This window comes from Lynx rufus, unplaced genomic scaffold (assembly GCF_022079265.1).
Source record: "Lynx rufus isolate CCGP_SWC_20201006 ecotype Redwood Valley unplaced genomic scaffold, mLynRuf1.p SCAF_5, whole genome shotgun sequence".
In the NCBI taxonomy this organism is placed as follows: Eukaryota; Metazoa; Chordata; class Mammalia; order Carnivora; family Felidae; genus Lynx; species Lynx rufus.
This window is the reverse complement of record NW_025814867.1, coordinates 89,303,317-89,325,259: the sequence shown is the minus strand read 5'-3', so window position 1 is coordinate 89,325,259 and position 21,943 is coordinate 89,303,317. Positions and strand designations below refer to the sequence as shown.

Below are 21,943 nucleotides of genomic sequence, written 5' to 3'. Positions count from 1 at the left end.
TGGTGGGGTAGGTGTAGGGCTGTGGTGGGGCAGGTACAGGGCTGTGGTGGGGTAGGTGCAGGGCTCTGGTAGGGTAGGTGCAGGGCTATGGTAAGGGTAGATACCCAGCTATGGTAGGGAAGGTACAGGGCTGTGGTAGAGAAGGTGCAGGGCTATGGTGGGGCAGGTGCAGGACTGTAGTGGGGCAAGTGCAGGGCTGTGACAGGGCAGGGCACATATCAGAAGCAGCAACATAGTCTTAGGCTTCTGAAGTCTTCCTGGAAGAAGAGGAGTTTCACCTGAGACCTGAAAGAAGAGTAGGACCTTGACTCAAGCATATGGTTTATCGTGATGAACTGCTTTAAATCTAAGTTAAAAAAAATCTTGTATCATTGGCATTAATTCACAAGCTCTTACCAGAATACTCCCTGAAAACGAGGGTTTCTAAAGTGATCTGTAACCAAGGCAGTGTTAACAGAGTTCTGGGTTGTTAGGGACTAGGACAAAGGTTGTTGATTGTATTCAAATTTTAGGCAACGCTCAAGTCTACAGCTGTGGCTACAGAAGGAGAGTTTCTCTTTTCTCTAAGAGCTGGGTGGGAGATTATTCTCTTCTAATTGAGAAAAGATAATCATATACCTTCATGCTGTCAGGGTGGCGATTCAGCTACTTGGCTTATTCTGTGTTTATTGCTTGCTTGTTTTGTGGCTTCAGCTGTGTGGATATAGGGGCAGAAAAGATAGAAGCAGGAAATGGCTGGGGTGTTTCTCTGATTCTCCCATTGGTCCCTCTCCTTGGGCTGGGAAGAAAGACTGTAGTAGCAGACATGGTCTGCAGCTGTGGAGGAGGCAGAGGGAATTTTTGCATTAAGAGGACACACAGGGATCTGGAACTGTGTACAAGTCAGGAAACTTGACACCAGAGAGAGGAGGCCACAGAAGTTAAGGGTCTCTTTGTAGACCGTGTACAAAAGAGATGCATAAGAGGAAAGCAAGTGATTAAGAATCATTGTGATGGAATCATCACACAAATTATGAATTATACTTACATGTATCCTTGAGAGGGGCTGCTTATGGGCTTAGTGCTTGCATCTGTTCCTTTGTTATTATTTGTTTAATTTAAAAAGTGTTGGAAAACTGCAAACTTGAATTTTTCACATCTAGTACGTAGGACCCAGAGTCCAAGGCATCTACTGCCACCTGGTGGCAAAGTACACCACCTGTGGGATTTGGAGTTGATGAGGGTACATAACTGATTGAAAATTGATTTCTGTAGTCAAAATATGGAATCACAGACTATTGGAGTTGTTAGAGATGTTAAAGTTTATATAGTTTTGCTTCTAATGTAATCCAGTATCTCTCCCTATAGAATCTCTTACTTGAATGCTTCTAATGACAGGGAGCTCATGATCATGCCTGACAGACTATTCTATTGTCATTCATTCTTATTAGTTAGAATGTTTCTTTTTCAAATTTATTTTTAATAGGAATAATAACTTGTATTTATTTGTTCTAGTATTTACCTCTGAAAAAAACCCAAATAAATGTTTACTGCATCATCTGCGTAATAACCCTCCACATATTTGAAGGAACCTGTCTATCTCCCCATAATCTTGAGGTTAAACAGTTGTGATTTCTTCAGTCATTATTCTTAAGGCATGCTTTTTCAAACTCTGCATAGACATTTCTTTTTTCTGGTCGCATTTGACTTTGCCAGTGTCCCTGCCTAATTGTGTTGTCAGGATTGGATCCAACCCAGTGCTGCAGACATGACCAGCTTAGTGATCCCTGGTACTTGCAGGCTGTGTGGGCACCAAGATTTGAATGCACTCTGTGTAGTATGAAATAGATTTTTGCAGTCTTTCCACAGTGCTGACCCCTATTAGGTTGTAAGGAAAACCCAAGAATTTGTGGCCTTTCCCATATTTTTGTACTTTTTTTAAAAGCTAAAAGCAAGACTTTACTTTAAAAAGGAAGCTAAGGGCACCCGGGTGGCTCTCAGTTGGTTAAGCATACAACTCTTGATTTTGGCTCAGGTCATGATCTCACCATTAGTGAAATCTAGCTTCACATCAGGCTCTGTGCTGACAGCGCAGAGCCTGCTTGGGATTCTCTCTCTCCTTCTCTCTCTACCCCCGCTCCCCACCTGCCACCCAAAATAAATAGACTTTAAACAAATAAAAAGAAAGCTAAATTACACAGTTTCATATGATACATTCTGAATTTCAGATGCTGTAGGTACCCTTTTTGACTCTGTAACAACTTAATTGTTCCCTAGAGGTAGATCCTGGTATCAGTTTCTAGGTACCCTTCTAGATCTTTCTATGCACTTACATGTCTATCTATCTATCTATCTAGATGCGCAGAAATTTAAAAATTTCTGTCTGTATGTCTGTGGGTAACATGTCATGCTTTTTATATCATTCTTTTTCTTTTATATCATCAACTTTTCTTCATGCAGTGACATGTCTTGAACATCTTCTGCATAGTATTTCTCATTGTGGATATTCCATAGTTGTCTTAGCAATTCTTCTATTCCTGTTTTTTACTTTTGTTTATTTTTTTATCATTATCAACAATGCAGCGGTGAATGTTACTGAACATGCATGCACACACACACGTTTCTCTAGGGTAGATATAAAGAACTGGAATTGCTAGGTGAGGGATACGTACCTTTCTATTTTAAAATGTTCTCAGACATAAAATGTGCTCTTGTTAATTTTGACTTAGTATTCAAATCTGCTGAGATAAACTTACATATTGATTTTGGTCATCTCTTAAAGTATTAAGTCCACTATACCAGTTTTGTATCATCTGCCCATACTATAAACATATTTTTCATCTTGTCATCTTGGGAAATAATTTTTTTAAAAAGTTAAACACAGGGGTGCCTGGGTGGCTCAGTTGGTTAAGTGTCCAGCTTCAGCTCAGTTCACGATCTCATGGTTTGTGAGTTTGAGCCCCACGTCTGGCTCTGCACTGATGGCTTGGAGCTTGGAGCCTGTGTCAGATTCTCTCTCTCTCTCTCTCTCTCTCTCTCTCTCTCTCTCTGTCTCTCTCTCTCTCTCTCTGTCTCTCTCTGCTCCTCTCCTGCTCACAATCTGTCTCTCACTGTCTCAAAAATAAATAAACATTAAAACTTTTTTTTTAAATACAAAGTTAAACACCACAGTCAAAGGAAGAGCTTTGTGGCCATCACCAGAGACCAGCATCCCACCTAATGCTCACTGTATTCCCCTAATAAACACTCTTTGGGCCCTGTAGTTTATCTGCAGCAATCCACCAATGATACTCTTATCCTGTTCATTTTTCATTATCTTATCTACAAGGATATTGTGGAGGACATTTGTCAAAGGGTTAGCAGATATCCAGACAGACGCTGCGTGACGTTCTCCTGACTCCTCATTCCAGTGGACTTGTCATGGAGGAGAGTAAGGATGGCACTCATTGCTCCAAGGCAGGTGTCATTTAGAAGAAGTCTCAGTAACACTTTAATGAGCAGTGTTTTTATGTACTTCCATGTAGGAGTGCATTCAGTCTCAAAGATATCGGGACAAAATAAACTATCTGTCTCCAGATTGCTCTTCTTACCTACATGTTTCCAAACCAGTTGGTCTCTTAGGGAGACTGTATCTGGTGGCAGAGACACAAGTGCCTTGGTGACAAACTCAGTGCCTAGGGTTATATTCCCAATATTATTCAGGCTCCTTTGTCTGCCCTGACACAGTATATGGAGGTGTATTCACATGGGCACACCACAGGATGACGTGCATATGTATGTGCACCAACTGATACACAGCCATCCGTGCATGTTTTCTCTCTCTAGTGCTCATGGTAAAAGGTCATTCTCTGAGTCACAGTCCTTACTAGCTTACTCTGCATTATCCATGAGAAGGATGGAAATGATGGGGTAGACCAATTTCTAATTCACTTTCATCTGGCTTTGAAATTCATTATATGACATGCCACAGATAACCCTCAAAATGGTAGTGGTGGTGGGACCAGAGTCCTGGCATGGATGAAGGAAGACAGAGGTAGCCTAAGTCTCCAAAAACCCTCCAGGATAGGTGCCCAGTCACACTGCTACAGCTGTATTGGGTGACAGTGCTCTGGAGTTCCTGCTCCCAGGGCTGGGGATTGAGAACACCATTGTCCTTCTGGAGGCAGGTGGCTTTGGATTTTTCATTGAGGAAAAGATCTCTTGTTGCCTCATTTTTAGGGCACTCAGGATGGAAGATATAACCTCAAGTATCTGTGATGTAATCTCAAAGGGAAAAGTTGCCTAGGCTTTTTCTTACTATAAGTAGAAATTCTGTTTCCTTTTTTTTTTTTTTTTTTTTTTTTTTTTTTTTTTTTTTTTGCTTTAGTGGGCTTGAACCATCAAAGGCTTCTGGAAAAGTTATAGCCAAGTAGATCTCTTGCTCTGATCCTAGAGCAGGCTTTATTTTGTGGGTGCGGTGGTGGTGGTTCTTGTTCTGCTTCACTAGAGAAAAGTGGAAGGAACAAAAAATATTCCTTTAACTCCTGATGTTTCTTTTTTCTTTTCCCTTAAGCTGATAAACAAAACATAAAAAAAAATAGTGAGAAATGCAGAATGATAGAAATGATACAGAATGAGTAAACTTTTCCCTGTTTGTATCCTGCAATATTCCTTTACCCTGGGCAAGGCACCATGCTAGGCCCTTGGTGCCCATGGCAGACAGGAGGAGTGGGATGGGCTATAAAAATACATGATAATAAAATAAACTAAGACCTCTGTCTGTAGGAGTTTATAGTCTAGTGAGGATAGTTCGCAAACAGCATGGATGTGATGATTGACCAGTGTTTCTCTTGAAAGAGTTAGATTGATACTCAGATAAATAAAGCATTTTTATAAAGAAGGGTCTACCTTTTGTTTTCAAATGTGGTCATGCAAAGCCACATTTATTCTTCACACGTAGGGATGATAAACAGAATCTTAGGTTCAAGGCTTTTGTTGCTTGGTTCAAGTTAAACAGACCCATTCTAGGCCATCCTGTGTTTCCCTCCAAGAACCATCCTTTCCTTCTTGGACTGGGCTACACCCACCCCATCTTTTTTATTGAATTACTGCTAGAAGGCAGAAACTGCCCCTCAGACTGTGAGTTTTTGGAGAGCAGCCTGGGTGTTCTGTCCTTCTGTATTTCCAAGCATAGTCCAGGGTAATGCACAGAGTAGGCACTTAGTAAATACTTGTTGAATGAATGAAAGCTGCTCTTCACCTGTGTCTTATTCATTTATCCATTCACTGAACACATATTTATTGAGCGTCTTCTCTATGCCAGGCACTAGGGATGCAGGACCTCGCTGAGGAGGTAGACATATAGGCGATTGGAATAGAATATGATACTGAGGGTGTACAGATAATGGGTGCATATGCAGGACACGTAGCCCATATCAAGAAAGCCTTCCTACAGACTGGGAGAATTAGTCCAGAAAGCCAGGTGAAGACAGAGTGGGAAACAATGTCCCAAAGCATGGGAGGAATCTATGCAACATTCCAAAGGGAAGAGAGAGCGTGGAGAGTGAAGGCCAGGCACATAATCATAATCATAGTCGTAAACACATATATAATATTTGTTGTGTGCCGGGTACTTTTCTAAGCCCTTTACATTTCTTATTTAAGAGCTATTATTTTCATCCTCATTTAGGTTAAGTAACTCAATCAATTTTATACAACTCGTAAGTGGCAGAATTGGCGTATGATATCTTGGTGGTGATAAAGCATTGAAGTCTGTGTGTGGGCAGCATTGAGTTCTGGTGGGAATCCTGGAATGCTGTTGCATGTGCATAGGTCCCGGGTGGTAATCTGCTTGGAGAATGTCTAGTTAAGGTTGACTGGGCTTCTGGGGAATCCTAATTGTTGAATCTGCTTTCATCAGGCAGATGATGAGACTTTCCTTTGCCTCAGTGGATGGTTTTGTTGTGTCTTGTCCTCTGCAGAGAGACTGCAGAGGAGAATGTCCTCAACTACCTAGAGAGGATAGACGTGGGCAACAAAGAACAGTTTAACCATGGATGAGCAAATTGCATTCTCCATTTTTATCTATAAATGGGGAGAAGAAGGCAGAGTGGTTTAAAGACCTCTACCTGGGAAGTGGATGACCTGTGTCCTGGGGCTAGGCCAGTGTGTGATTGTCAGAGTTCTAGATTGTGAGGGATGGGTGAGGAAGAAGGATATTTGGTTAATGGCCAGCTCAGCCTCTAGAGAATGGTTCTGAAGAGGGGTGGAGGTATTGGCTCTGCTTTTTTCTTCCAAGTGTAGAGATGGGTAATCCACCCCAAGTCATCAGCACCATGGGGCCTCGTGCAGCCCCTCCTGGAGGCAAGTCATGTTGCCTGGGCCCCTGCTTCTAAAACTTGCATCCTTCCCCGAAGACTTCACTACAACCACTTCCTCTGGAGCCCCACAGGCAGACCCTGCATGGAGAGGCGTCCTCAGCAGCTCCCTCACTGCCTGCTGCCACTTGCACAGGAACAGCACTCGAAATGCACATTGGTGTTTGGAAAAATTAATGCTTTCAAGATGAGCTTCACACAGTCTTAGCACGTCTCTCTCTCTCTCCTTCTCTCTCTCTCTCTCTCAGCAGCTGAAAGAAAAGAAGCATTCTTAGACAATTACTCCCTAAGGGAGCCCAAAGACTGGCTTTGTTTATTGAGTGTTTTTAGTTACAACATGTGAAGTTTTGAGATTTTTTTGGTTTGAGTTTTTTTTCCTCTTCCTATTTTTGCTTGCAGGGATAGGAAAGATGAGTGAATTCCCAGTTAATAGGGCACTTGGATGTTGCAAAATGGTGAGAGGCCGGTTCTTATGTGGGCATAATTGCTGAGTCCTCGGAATAAGGAACTCTGAATAAGACCTGACAGATGGAACCCAGACTCAGGGCTTTCTTCAGGCCTGCATTGTACCCAGATGTTCAGAGCCTTCCAGCTGCATCTGTTTGGGGCCACATCTCCACCTGTTGTTGGGGGCTCCTTCCCCTTCCTCAGACTCTCCACTCCTTGACCCTGTCTTCTGACAGACATGGCACTTAATGACACAGTCACACTCAGCTGTCCCCCCTCCCCCAGCCACCTCCCACCACCATCAGCTCCCCACAACCGAAGTCTAATACTCTATGTAGAGAGAGTAGATTTGCAAGTGTCAGAGACTGTGAGTCAGAGTACAAGGGCAGGGGTGACAGGCTGGATAGCTTGCATACTTATGGCTCTTCCTGCCTTGTCCTGGCAGATGTCACTAATTGATGGCACCACTCTTTCCTCATCTGTCCTGGGTATGGCCTCAGAAATTTTCTTTTCTTCTTTGTCTCGAAGATATTTGTTAATGCAAAGGGAAAGATAGTGATTTTATTTAACACAGAAGCTCTGGATAATCATTGCCCCTTGGTTAGAACTGGGACTTGGCACGAAACATAGTTGCCATCTCTGACCAAAATCCCACAAGCTCTCTAAGTGGCCACTAAGTGAATGGGCTGATAAGAGTTGGGGTTTTACTGAATGCTGGGGAAGTTCACGGAGCCACCATCCGGACTTGTGGTAAGCTGGGGTATGGAGCAAATGGGGGACGAACAGCATCTGCCAGCCGGTGGACAGGTACGTTAAGTCCAGGGAGCTGGTCGTTATGAGCAGTGGGTTCTCTGGAGACTCACATTCCAGATCCTGTGAGTGGGGAGTGAAGAAGGAACTGGCAGTCCTGGTCCTGAGGAGCACTCATTTTCCAGAAAAGGCCTGAGCTGCTCTTTTAGTCAGCCTGATTAATTAAATGCCTTGAAAATTACCAAAGGTAAGAATGCTGTGGCAAAAAATTATAACAACATAAAATTTTATAAAATACAATTCTCTAGCCATCCTTCCCCATTCTCCAGGGATAGCCACTGTTAATGATTTGGTTATATCCTACCAGAACTCTGTGTGTTGAAATCCATTTTCCTGCATATACCCGTATCTATGTTCACACAAGAATAGGATAATAAGAATTATTTCAAATGATTTTGCAAATTGTGTTCTCCTACCCAACGATGTATTATGGGCATTCTTTCATGTCACTACAAATGAAATTCATGCTTGTCCTTTTTAATGGTTTCAAAGTATAAAATATTGTATTGTAACTGTATTGTAATTTATTTTAACTAGTCCCTTATTGTTGGGCATTGGGATTACCTCCTGTTTTTGGCTGTTACAGAACACACTGCATTGTGTGTCTAAGTGCAGTAGGTGAGAGTCTTAGAAATAGGATTGGTGGCTTGGAGGCTATCCACTTTAGAAGTGTTGATAGGTACTGTCATACTGAGTTCTGAAACATTATATCAATTTGTTCTCTTACCAGATTTTATATTTATATATATATATTTCCATCCAGTGTGATAGATCAGATGTGGCATGATGTTATTGCTTTAATTTGCATTTCTCTGATCATTAATAACATTAGCACCTTTTGTTTGCTTTTTAGCAGTCATTTGTTTTTCCTCCTCTGTGAATTGCCTGTTCGTATTCTTGACCCATTTTTATACTGAGTTGTTTAACTTTTTCTTAAGGTTTTTGAGCTCTTTGTGCGTTAAGAGATTCTAATCCTTTGTATGATGTATTGTTGCAATGTAGTGGATATTTGTCTCCTAGATTATCTGTTAACATTATCCATGTTTTTGCAATTTTATCTATTCCTTTTTTTTTCCTGTGAAGACTTAAAAAAAACCTCACAATTCACATTGTTCAAAAATTAATACAATATAAAAAGGTCTTTATATGATCCTATGCTTGTCTACCCAGTCCCCTCCCCCCATAGGTAACTGTCAGTGTTAGTTTCTTGCTAAACTTCCCAGTGTTTCTTTTTGTAAATATAAGCAAATCGGAATCCATACTTATTTTACCCCTCTTTTTTTAATCAAAAGCAAGGGAATACTAACTATATTGTTCTATGCTTTGCATTTTGAACCTAAAAAATACTTCTGGAAGATCTTTTCATATCAATTTACAGAAAGCCTTGTCATTGTTTACCAATGGCTGCGTAGTATTCCATTGTGTGGGTATACCACACATAGTTCATTGAGCTTTTAAGATTTTTTTGCTTCTGGGGCGCCTGGGTGGCTCAGTCGGTTGAGCGTCCGACTTCGGCTCAGGTCACGATCTCGCGGTCCGTGAGTTCGTCACGATCTCGCGGTCCGTGAGTTCGAGCCCCGCGTCGGGCTCTGGGCTGATGGCTCAGAGCCTGGAGCCTGCTTCCGATTCTGTGTCTCCCTCTCTCTCTGCCCCTCCCCCGTTCATGCTCTGTCTCTCTCTGTCTCAAAAATAAATAAACGTTAAAAAAAATTAAAAAAAAAAGATTTTTTTGCTTCTGCCTGCCTAAAAGAATATTGAAAACTATATACCACCCCACACACATTTAAGATGACATTAAACATTTTTTAACCATACATTTAAATGGTTGCAAATCATGTATTTTCTAGCATATTGTATATAGGCTTTTAATATATATATATATATATATATATATATATATATATATACACACACACATATGTATATATTTAATATGAAATTTATTGTCAAATTGGTTTCCATACAACACCCAGTGCTCATCCCAACAGGTGCCCTCCTCAATGGGCTTTTAATATATTTTATTCAAACTTTTGGAGCTGCAAATTTAAGGATTAGAAAAGGCAGCTCTTTTTGTCAAAGTGTGCAACTAAATCAGACATATTTACTTCCTGTCAGAGAAAATCTGACTTCTTTTTATTTTTTCTTTTTCTTTTTTTTTACTTAAAATTTTTTTATTTTTATTTTTTTCACCATTTTATTTAATTTGTTTTTTAAAATTTACATCCAAGTTAGCATATAGTGCAATAATGATTTCAGGAGTAGATTTCTTAATGCCCCTTACCCATTTAGCCCACCCCCCTCCCTCAACCCCTCCAGTAACTCTCTGTTCTCCATATTTAAGAGTGTCTTATGTTTTGTCCCCCTCCCTGTTTTTATATTATTTTTGCTTCCCTTCCCTTATGTTCATCTGTTTTGTCTCTTTAAGTCCTCATATGAGTGAAGAAATCTGACTTCTTTTTAAAAATGGAAGCAAGCATGTTAATTAGACACCCTCTGTGACAACCCTGTCTTCAGGATTCTAATTCCAAGATAGGTAGATAGGTAGATAAAAAAGATACAGTCCTGAGACTAGCCATACTCTTGTCTTGTAGATGAAATAAGGTACAATCCTTTTCAGTGCTTCCTTGGTGATTTCATCCAATCTTGTGGCTTTAATTGTTCTCCATTCACCAATGACTTCATTTTCATTTTATCTATTACACTCTGACAGGCCACCCCCAGTCTTAGTGGAATAGGACAACAATTTGTTGTTTCTCATGATTATGAGGGTTGATGATGCAGTTCTTCTGTTTTACGTAGTGTCTGCCTGGGTGCTCGGAGGGCTGGAAGCTCCCCGGCTGGCCACACTCACACAGCGGCAGTCGGTGTGGGTTCGGCTGGGACCAGCTGCAGTTCTCGTCCCAGGTCTTTGCTTCTCTTTCACGTGGCCTTTCCATGTGGCTTGTGCTTCTCACCATGTGGCAGCTGGACTCCAAGAACAGTTTTATTTATTTTTGACTCCATCAATCTTAAGAGGTCTTTTAAAAAGTTAGGTGATATAGTCCAAAGGTCAAAATTCAAAAGTTGCGAAAAGATATACAGTGAAAAGTATTCCTTTCACTGGTATTTTCCAGCCCTTATTTTTCTTAATTGATTTGTATATACATACAGAGATTTAAAAAAATGCCTATATAAGCCAACATATTGAGTTTTGTGTCTTGCTTAGGAAAACCTTCCCACCCTAAGGCTATAAAAACTTTTCTTCTTCTTTTTTAAAGGTTTATTTATTTTTGAGAGAGAGCTTGCGAGTATGGGGAGACAGGGAGAGAGGGGGACAGAGTATCCGAAGTTGGCTCCACGCTGACGGCACTGAGCCCGGTAAGAGGCTCGAACTCATAAACCATGAGATCATGACACAGGCTAAAGTCGGACACTCAACCGACTGAGCCACTCAGGTAACCCTAAAACCTTTTCTTCTTGAAGTTGTATAGTTTGTTCTTCTTCATGGGCATTTTTAAGTAGGCTTTCCTGTGTACATGCTATAAGACCAGACTGATGGGCTTTTAGGGAAGCCACATGGTTGAAGGACCTGGAAACTCCAGCAGGGAGCTCCATAAAGTTTCTCACCTCCTCAGTGCTGAGGGTCACCCACACGATTCATGTGGGCATAGTCAAAGGATTTTTGATAATTGAATCTTTCTTGGAACTTTCTTTTTTTAAAATTGTTTTTAGATGTTTATTTTTGAGAGAGAAAGAGACAGAGCATGAGGTGGGGGCAGGGGGAGAGAGAGAGGGAGACATAGAATCTGAAGCAGGCTCCAGGCTCTGAGCTGTCAGCGCAGAGCCCAATGTGGGGCTCAAACTTGTGAACCACAAGATCATGACCTAAGCGGAACTCAGATGCCCAACTGACTGAGCCACCCAGGTGCCGCTTTCTTGGAACTTTTTAACCTGTCTTAGAGCAGGGGGAAAAAGCCAGATGAATTGGGCAGTTGGGCAAGTAAGCTCTAGGAATCTGCCTCTGCCTGGCAGGTAGAGAAGCTGGGGGATTTGGTGTTGTGACTTTTCCCTAGCTCAGGACTTCATAAGGGACGTTTGGCTTAGAGTTGTCCTCAATGGCAAAACTGACACTGTTTTTTACTGGTTTATCTGTCCACTTAGGCTGTATGTAGTGAGAATTTCATACACGGATATGAGTTTTTTTCTATTGTAGAGAATGCACTAACTTTATTAAGCACCTACCATATATTAGGTATAGTGCTTCATATTTTGAATGTTATTTTGTTTTTTCCTCATGAAGGTCATTTCAACTTTATAACATCATCCTTATCTTCATCCAAAAGATGAAGAAACATAGATATACAGAAGTGATTTGTCTCAAATTACTCAGCTAGAAAAAGGGATTTGAAATTTGGGATTTGAATGCAAAGTTCAGGTCCTTTCCCAACACTAGAAGGTTTCAAATTAGCAGTATAAGCAGATTAGAAAGAGATTATTTATAGATTTACAGGAATTAGTTATTTTTGAGAACCATAAGCAGAATTCATTTGCTATAAAGTAAAGTGATGATGGCAACTGATTCTTTTCTTTTTGAAAATAAAAGCCAAGGAAGTGTGTAGCTCCTATGGTTATCCATCCTTGGGGGGTGTGTGTGTGGGGGGGGGTAAGGGTATTCATGCGAGTCAAATATTCTGATGTGATAGTGGATTACCCTATGAAACACTCACAGAAAAAAACCCATTAGAAAATAGAAAAAAATGTTTAGTTCTAGATACATGCTAACCAAAATTTAATATTTCCTTAATGGGACAATGGGCTCTTTTTGATCCTGTTTAACTTCACATTCATTATTATCAACCCCAGTCATTATAGCCTGGTGCCTATTTAGCCTGATTTTATTGGGGGGTTGAGGGGAGGGGGACTATTTGGAAAAATTTGTGTAGGAGATGGTGAAGGCATGGGATGAAAACAGGAGAGAGAAGGGAGAGAATTCTCCTCAGTGGGGCTCCCTGTGGGCTGGGTGAGGTGTGAGGTTTCAGCTGTGGTGACTGACAACTTAGGTTTTCCTGATTCTGTGTTGATGAACTGTGAGAATTAAGAGACGAGACAAATGGTTAAGAAAAACCTCACCAGAGTGAATGGACCCCAAGCTTGAGGTGGCCTTTAGTTTTTTGAGTCATACCACCTCTCTTGATGGGTGAAGAAACTGTTCTTAGTGGAGGTAAGATGGAGGCACCACCATATTGGCTGTGGGAAACAGGAGATAATAAAGAACCCTCTGGATTGATTACCTAGGCCTCTTGGGTTGGGTTCTGAGGTGTTCTCTCCAACTATTGATTAGCTTTTCTTTTTTGTCTTCAAGGAAAACTACTTTATAATGTAGGTGCTGTAGAGAAGGCAACCTACCAGGTAGTCATGTTCTGAGTAGGAAATGGGAGGTCATGGGAATGAGTTAAGGAGAACAGTGGAGGCACCAGCTCCTGTGAGTTGTCTTCATCAAGATGGCCTAACAGGCTAATATCTATGAGACTTAGGGAAGATAGTCTTGGATCCTCCTCCTTGCCTCCAGTGTGCATCCCCACCTCTGCTTATCTAAGGCCTGGACTTCCATGCCCTTCCTTTTTTTTTCTTTAACAATGGAATAAATTTGGGGCACCTGGGTGGATCAGTCAGTTGAGAGGCTGTCTTCAGCTCAGGACATGATCTCATGGTTTGTGAGTTTGAGCCCTGCATCGGGCTCTCTGCTGTCAGTACAGAGCCCACTTCAGATTCTCTGTCTTCCTCTCTCCCTGCCCCTCCCCCACTTTCTCTCTTTCAAATAAATAAACATTAAAAAAACTTTAACAATGGAATAAATTTACTTGTCATTCCAGATCATAATTGGTACAAATTAAGCTCTTTGTCATCAGAACATGTACATATACAAAAATCCCCAAAATAAAATGTTAATTTAGCATCTCCCATGATGGTAGAAATACACCATGTTATTTTTTTCCATTTCCTTTTTAAAAATTAAGATATGATTGGCATATAACATTATATTAGTTTTAGGTATATAACATAGGGATTCAATATTTGTATATATTGCAAAATGATCACCATGATAAATCTAGTTAACATCATTCACCATATATAGTTACATTTTTTTTCTTGTGATGAGAACTTTTAAGATCCACTCTTAACAACTTTCATAATATGCAATATAGTATTATTAACTATAGTCACTGTGCTGTACATTACATCCCTGTGACTTATTTATTTTATTACTAGAAATTTGTACCTTTTGACCGCCTTCACCCATTTGCCCTCTCCCCTACTTTCTGACAAACACCAGTCTGTTCTCTGTATCTATGAGCTTGCATCCCCCCCCCACCCCTTCCTTTGAAGCAATATCTTTTGCCAAAATGTAAATACTTCCCAAGGGCCTAAATGTAAAGATCTCATCATAAAGACCTTACAGGGGATGAGATTATCATGATACTCTTCACATACCCGGGATGGGAAAGCTTTGAAGAGGTAGAGAAAGATGGGATGAGTCTGGCTCTTGGGGCATGGGGCGGGGGGAGGGGTTTGGGGATGGTGTGCTGTGGTTGGATATTCAGGGCAACATGGGGTTCTGTTGACTGGTGGGGGTAGGGGAAGTATAAATACTCAGAGAAAGGTAAGGGAGTTCCTCCATTAAACAGTTTGGTTTAGAACCTCGTGTGGTGAAATGTTGTGTGCAGTCTTCATGAGCTGGGGGCTCCCCAGCCAACGGATACTTAAAGATCTCAGCAGAGGTTGGAGGTGAGCAAGGATGAAAGCGACACAAAAGCCAGGGCAAGCAGGCTAATTAGCTTCTGCCTTTCCCTCCTGCTGCCTGGCCTGATATGTGAGGTGACATTTAAAGTTATTGTACAGATGTGCGGTGGAGCCAAGGCAGAACGAATGCTTTCTGGAGCCTGCGGAGAGAGATGAGACTGATGATTTCCCAGCCTTCTGGCTAGCAGCATCTCAACACCTCCGCTTGGGTCCCTCTAATGGACCTTGGGAGGTAGGACATCCCTTTACCATCCAGGACACTCTAGTCTGCTTTGAAACTCAGAAACTCCCTGCCTACTGGACTCTTAGGGTATATGGGGAGGTGGGTACACTCTAGAATTCAACCAGAAGAGTTAAATGAAGTCAGTGCCTTGTGTAAGAGAGGAGAGCTGGGGACAGAATCATCTGGGGAGCTTGTTAAATATGCAGGCCTCTGGGAGTGAGGCCTAGTTATCTGCATGGATAACAAACCCTCTAAGGTGATTCTGCTGCCCATTAAACTTTGAGAACCTCTGAGGTAGAGAATGAATGGGGTTAGCTGGAAAAGGCCTCTTGGGAGAGGTGGACTTGAATTTCAGTGTGATAGGTGATACTTGTCATAGGTGCTGTCTTCAGGTGTGGACCTAAGGAGCCTGTTCACCTGGGGACACCAGGCTCTCACAGGAGAGACTGGGGTGGCGGTGGGGGGTCCTTCCCATCCCATAGATGGTGTTGTTGAGAATGTGCTGCCACAGGCTCACTTCAACACTTGGGTGCTAATCGCCAAGGGGACAGAAGTGGTGTGGGAGGTGGCTGGGGATGGTGTCTGCTGGAGTGTTTGATTCATGTTGCAACTGAAGCACAGCTTGCAGGGCAAAATGGCAGCCTGATGGAGCTCACTTCCTGGGGCATGGTGGGGGGAAAACAGCATGTGGACGGATTGTCTCCACTCTGGTATGCTACCATATGACCTCTTGTGTGGCCTCCACTTGTCTGAAAGCCCCGTGTGTCCAAGGAGCTGGCCAGTGCTGCTGTGGGATTGGTGGTCATTGTCCCAGGAGATGAGTGGGAAAGATTTGGGACATGATTGGTTCTCTCCTCCCTCTGTGCTGTTTGCCTTCTGCTCCATACACTGTGCTGGCTTTATCTGATCGGGAACACAGTGTTTTCATGTTGGGGCGGGTGGAGAGAGGGAGAAAGAACAGTGCCAAGTTAAGAAGAAGGATCAGTGAAGAGAAGGCATCATATCTATGATGTGACATTGAGTAACCAGTGATCCTCCAGATGGGCATCAGTCCTCTGGAATGGACAGGCTGTTTGCTGGACTGAAGATGCTACTTGTCCCTGGAGAATATGTCCCTGTAGCCAGGTGGGTGGGCTGGAGGGCCCATGCCAATGGGAATGGCCATGCTTGTTTTGATCATGAGGAAAGAAGGAGCCACTGAGGAAGCATTGTTTAAGACAAAACAACAGCAACAAAAGTTAATAAAGCTCTGTCCTGGCCAATACCCTGTCCTTTCTAATTGCACTGCAGCTAAATGGAAACTCTCAGAGTTTCTTGGAACATTTTATTCAACTTCTGGAGGTGCTGCATTTACACTAAAGCTTATGAGGCTCTGTGGGGGTTGGAGAAATGAGCAGTGGTGGGCCAGCGAGTTCTAAGGAGCCCAGCTTGATAGGTTAGAGCTGATTTTAGTAAAATTCCTGGCTGAATGGGTTCATCCTGGGCCTAACCCAACAGGTGATGCTTATGTTTCTAGGTTCATAGTTGTGTGGGGAGGTGTTTACACCCATATTGTTCTTTAATAGATTTATTCCTTTTCTCTTTTTGAGGCTTTATTTATTCCCTTTCTCTTTTTTTTATTCTTTTCTCTTTTTTGAGGCTGTGTGGAATTGCCCTTGATTACTAGAGGGAGGGGAACAGGGCCAGCTGCTTTCTTCTAGCCCAAGTGGGACATGGAATAGAGTACTCTTGTTCACACCATTCCACACAGTCACTGGAACTGTCTTGCCACAGCCCATCTCTGTCTAGGTCTCCTGCATGGTGGGAGAGCCATGTGTGCCCCTCTCCCACCTCCCACCCTCCATTTCAGATTTCTCCCAAGTTGTGTTCTGGAAAGCCCCCTTTGGCATTCTTCTTAGGAGACGCTCTCCCTTGGCAGCCACAGCCAGGAGCTAAAGAGAAAGGTGAAAGGCCATTAATGAGGCCTGCTTACCTCAGCCTGTGCCCATGGTATGTCAGCTGTATCCCGGAGGGACATCCTGTTGGGAAGTAGCCATGTTTCCCCAGTCCCTGCCCTACTGTGAGGGCTTCCATGACTCTGGGAAAGATGTCACAGTTCCTCGGGGAACATTCCAGAGCCCCAGAAACTCTCTTTGGGAGGACACAGATGGTACATATCTCTTTCTCAGCCCAGCTACCTACTAGGCATTTGACTCTAAGCAAGTTATTTAACCTCTTGGAATGTGGGTTTTCTCTTCAGTAGACCGGGGAAAATGATCCCTGTCCTACAGACCTTGTGGGGCTGTTCAGAGACCCAAAGTAGATGATGGATATGAAAGTACTTTGTGAGCCAAAAAAGTACTGGCTACACCTGAATGATGGATTTTATTGTTTGGGAAGGAAGGGGGAGCCTCCGGGGTCAGTGCACTGCTGTCTGGAGAGAGGAGGGGCTTGCATTCTTGTGTTAACTACAGGCTGGAGTCTTGTCCATTTAAGGTAATAACAAAATAATACTATTGGAGCCAGAGAGGTGGCTTCCAGGCAGTCTGTCTGCTCAGTCCCACTACTGCCCTTTCAGAAGGAACCACGATGCAGGGTGGTGCTGGTGCAGGGGCCAGGGGGTGGGGAGGTTGTGTCTGCGCTCACTTTCTCGTCTCCCTCCTAGCTCTTATCCCCACCCTCCCCCAGCCTCCGCCTCAGTCTGAGTTCTGTCAGGATCTTTGGCCTGTCTCAGCTCAGGGGCCTAAAGCTCCCAGGAGGGGAGGACTGAGGGAGGATTGCTCCCACCGGCTGCCCAATGAAGAACAGGAGGCCTGGGAAGCTAACATTTCTGTTAGGACAGTGAGAAGGCATTGCTGGTTTGGCCGAAGCTGACACAAAAGCTGTGATCGGTGTGCACAGGGCTGCCAGGTACTTTTTAGGCTTAGAGGACAGAGTGGTCCCAGAAGCTAGAGTCCCCTTGGGTTTCACTTCTGTGAGCAGGACTCCCAGTCACTAGGGGTGCAGCCTCACTGCATGGGTGGCCAGTCCGCTATAAAATGGGCTCCCAGCAGGGCAGGCATGGGGAGCCCCATCATCTTCCTACGGGCTTTAGGCAGTGCCCACGATCTGAGGTGCCATAGTGCATTCCTCTCCTTGCCATGAGAATGAAATTGTGTGGCATTCCCAGACTCACTTGCCTGTTCATTTATTCAGTAAGTAAATACTTGAGCACTTGTAAAGTTCAAGGCACTATGTGAAGTACATTGGGGGACACAACGATGATTACGAAGCAGTTCCTATGTTCGTGGAGTTTATGATCAAGTAAGGCAGCAGAGTCCTAGACAAGGAGAACGTGAAATGGAATATAAAGGGGAAGACCAGAGACGGCTGCCCAGTATGCGGTAGTTGAGTTAGACATTGGGAAAATCAGAGGAAGCCATGCTGTTGGCAGGAAGAGCAGGAGCAAAGGCAGGGAGGTAGGAAACCGTGGAATGTATGGACATGTGGGTGCAAAGGAGAGGGGTTGAGAGGTCAGGAGGATGAATGCTTGAGCACTACTCTCCATTGAGTGCTATACCAGAAATGGCACATTCTTCCTTTCCTGGGAACCTCACAATGTTTCCATGGGGCAGATGCTTTTCTCTCCAGTTTATAAGGAGGGAGCTGGGGCTAAGGGAGTTGAAGAAACTTGGTTGAAGCCAGGCAACTATTAAGTGGTAACAGGATTTGAACCCATGACTGTGTGACTCCAGAGCCCGTGCTATCTCCATGATAACAGGATCCACAAATGGACAGAGGGAGTAAGGGGCTGTGGCCTTTTTCTGCTCATGTGGGTCTAGCATTCTTGGACAGGAGTGTCTCTGGTCCCTGTGGAGTGAGGCAGTGAGACTCTGGGTCTTCTGGGCAGGACTTGGAATCCTGGATGGCTGAGCTCCTGGCTTCCCACCCCAGTCCTATTAAGGGAGCCACTGGCCTCTGTCGTGAGAGGCAGGGAAAGCCAGAATGTTGAGGTATTCTGGAATGAAATTTAAGACATGACCTAGAATGTGGATTTTCATTCCCAAGACCACCTCTAACCTCGCCTCTTTGTGACAGCTCTCCCTGCCTCCCCCCCGCCCCGCCCCCCACATCTCTGACCTCCTCTTGGGCCCCTGCAGACTAGGTCTGCACAAGGCGGCGGTGTTCTGCACTTGTTCCTTTGTTGCTGTGAAACGGCTCCGGCACAGTCAGCCTCTGTGTGGGAGGACTGGTGGCTGTCTTCACAGGCAGGCATTTGCTCAGAGCAGGCTGCGTGTGAGCCCAGCATCAAGTAATTCCGGCCTCCTCGAGTCGGAGGTGGTGGGATGAGGCTCTGCTGAGGGACTGGCTGTGAAGGATGAGTTCAGGGTGGGATGACGGACCGCTTCTGGGACCAGTGGTATCTCTGGTATCTCCGCCTGCTCCGGCTGCTGGATCGAGGTATTCCTGAGTGAGTGTGTGTGTGTGTGTGCGTGCGTGCGCGAAAGAGAGAGAGAGGCAGAAACATGCACATGGAAAGACACAGAGTGCGGGGAGCAGGGAGCAAAAAGAGAGAACAGGGAATGAAACAGGGGAGTAGCCAACCCATGGAAAGTAAAGACAGGCTGTTTTTCTTGGGACATTTGTGACCCAGCTGGGAATTGGGATCACAGTGCCATTTGGGGAGCATCTGTATATCAGCATCTCATTTCTTGCTGGTTTTTTTTTTTTTTTTTTTAAATCAAGCTCCATACTATAGTCAAAGACAAGTGTTGCAGGGCTTTTGATAGATCACTTTGAGAAGCCATGTAACAAGGAGAATGGTCCCTGCATCAAGAAGCTGGAAACAAACAGATGTAGGCTCAGATCTCAGCTCTGCTACTTACCAGCTCTGTGACCTTAGGCTGATTCATGTGACTTTTCTCAGCTTGTTTCCCCATCTGTAAAATGGGCTCGGTAAAGACCTATTTGCTAGGGTTGTTGGGGAATTATTATTTAATTTATACCTATAAAACACATAACATAATGTCTGGTGCACAATAGGTGCTTTGTAAGTGTTCATTTCCTCTTTACATGCCTTTCAGCATCATGGAGCTATATAGCACCTGTGCTGAGGACAGCTCCTTTTGTGGATTATCTGTAGATAGAGCCGGTTCAGAATTTGCAGTCAGTGGAATGAGAAGGGAAAGTCAGTTTTATTCCTCAGGTTAATCTGACCTTAATACATTTCACCCTCACATATTAATGTGTTTTAAATCTCTTGATAATGTGATGCAAATTCAGATACTCTGCTGTAAGGGAAAGCCACTACTAACTTGGTTGAGTAATTTTAAAAATATTGAGTGCTATTTTTAAAAGCTTTGGCTCCTTTAAGAGGTTTTGGCAAGAATGAGATCAAACCCCTGATGGAAAAGATGGTCCTGGGGAAGCCCTGCTGTATACCCAAGGTGTATTCATCTCCATTGGGAACATTCTTAGGTATGCCAGGAGGTCAGTATAAGGTAGAAGCAGAAAGCTGCACAGAGCAGGTGAACCAGGGCTCTTATCAGGGAGAAATCAAAGATGGAGGACACATGTGAAAAGCAGTCTCTCACTGGCACTGAGAAACAGGCCAGTGGGAGCCCAGACTGGAGAGGAGATGAGAGTGTTAGGAGAGCCAGAACTTCTTACAGGTGGAGGTCATAGACGGGGGGACAGGGAAGAAGATCATAAGTGTGAATCCCCCTTACCTGTGTGATCTAAGGCAAGTTACTTAAACTCTCTGTGCCTCCTTTCCTTCCTTGTAAACAGGGTGATGATGGTAATAATAGCACTGACCTAGAGGGTTGCTGTAAGGGTTGAGTGAGAAACTACAAGTGAAATACTTTGCCCCAGTGCTTGGCATGAAGAAAGTGACCCGTAAATGTTAGTTTTTATTACCAGGACAGTTAATTCTCACTCTCCTACAAACATCCAGGGAAAAACAGGAGCAGGAGGTATGGAATAACCAGGAGCTGAGAAAAGTCTAAGAATTATTAGAAGCTTAGAGACAATTTATACTTATGTGAATTAAAACAAATTCAAACTAACATATGATACTAATTAGAAGAAGAGATTAGATGTTAGTGTATAAGGTATAATAATAATTTATTTATTTTATTTTTTGAAAATGCTTGAATCCATGAATTGCAAACTTGGATTCAAGTTCTGGCTTCATTACTTTCCAAGTGCCCTTGAATAAATGGTTTACTCTCAAATGGAACCTCAGTTTGTTAATTTGAAAACCGGGAATATTATACCAATATTTATAGAATTTGGGGGAAATTTATTGTTAGTGCATGTAAGAGTATCAGTCATTCGGGGTGTCTGGGTGGCTCTTGATTTGGGGGCAGGTCATGATCTCATAGCTGTGGGATCAAGCCCCACATTGGGATCTATGCTGAGCATGGAGCCTGCTTGAGATTCTCTCTCTTTCTGTCTCTGCGCCTCTCCCCTTCTCTCGTGCATGCTCACTCTCTCTCAAAATAAATAAATAAGTAAACATTAAAAAAAAGAAAAAAGTGTCAAACATTCTTGAAATGCCAGGTTAATACATTTATGGATTTGTGGATTAACCTGTGCCCCTGGATAGCAAAAGTTGGTTGCCAGAATTGTGTGTTCTTCCATGAATGTTTTGTCATCATGTATGGCTGTAGATGAAAGTTTATGGTCTTTTATAAACAGTGTCTCTAGGGTTTTCTTTACTATGAGGCTTTAAATTAGCCCTTCCTGTGAAGGGTATTTTATTTCTAGGCTTCTGGGGTTGAATGTTAAGTTGCCCAGTTCTGGTTAGTGGGTGTCCTAGTACTATACGTGTACATGTGTGCACCCTCACATCTGTATTCAAGCAGAAGTTTTGGATAGAGAGCACCTCTCTAGCAGCTAATGTTACCTAACATTGTCTAGACAATGGCATGATTTCAAGTGGCGTGCTAGATTGAGATAACTCATGGGAAATTCTCAGTAAATATTTGTTGAATGGATGGATGGATGAATGATGAACCCCGTCCTCCCGGGCGGTGAACGAAGTTCTCTTAGGTCTCTTCTTAGTGTATCAGAATTTAGCTCCCTTCATCTGTTTTAGGATTTCATGTCATTTCACCCTCATTATTGTCATGCCTCATGTCATCTTGAAAGTAACTGGCCTCAAGAAAGTGAGGAGAGGATAAGAAATGAGAAGAAGGGGGAAAATGATGAGCTTAGCCCAGGAAATTGAAATAATCGACAAGCTGTGTGCCGCCTGAGTCATTCTCTTGGCTGTGACTGGGGGATACAGGAATCTGTGATTTGACACATCTAGGAAAGGGGAGGAAACAGAACACATCGTGGAGCGGAAATAAACTTTACTGAGAAATGACAGTGATTGCTTGGT

General features: G+C 43.2%; 1 protein-coding gene across 6 annotated transcripts in view; it reads left to right on the top strand.

The window, feature by feature from the left end:
• Positions 1 to 21,943, top strand: part of KALRN (kalirin RhoGEF kinase) — a 670,515-nt gene that overhangs the window by 45,936 nt on the left and 602,636 nt on the right. For 3 of the 6 annotated variants that reach the window (XM_047099539.1, XM_047099546.1, XM_047099544.1), the window contains exon 1: positions 18,948 to 19,014. The exons of the other annotated variants lie outside the window; for them this stretch is intronic. In XM_047099539.1, coding sequence (XP_046955495.1) covers positions 18,948 to 19,014 — 67 coding nt within the window. Of the gene's footprint in view, positions 1 to 18,947; positions 19,015 to 21,943 lie in introns of those variants that run through there. 6 annotated transcript variants of the gene reach the window in all.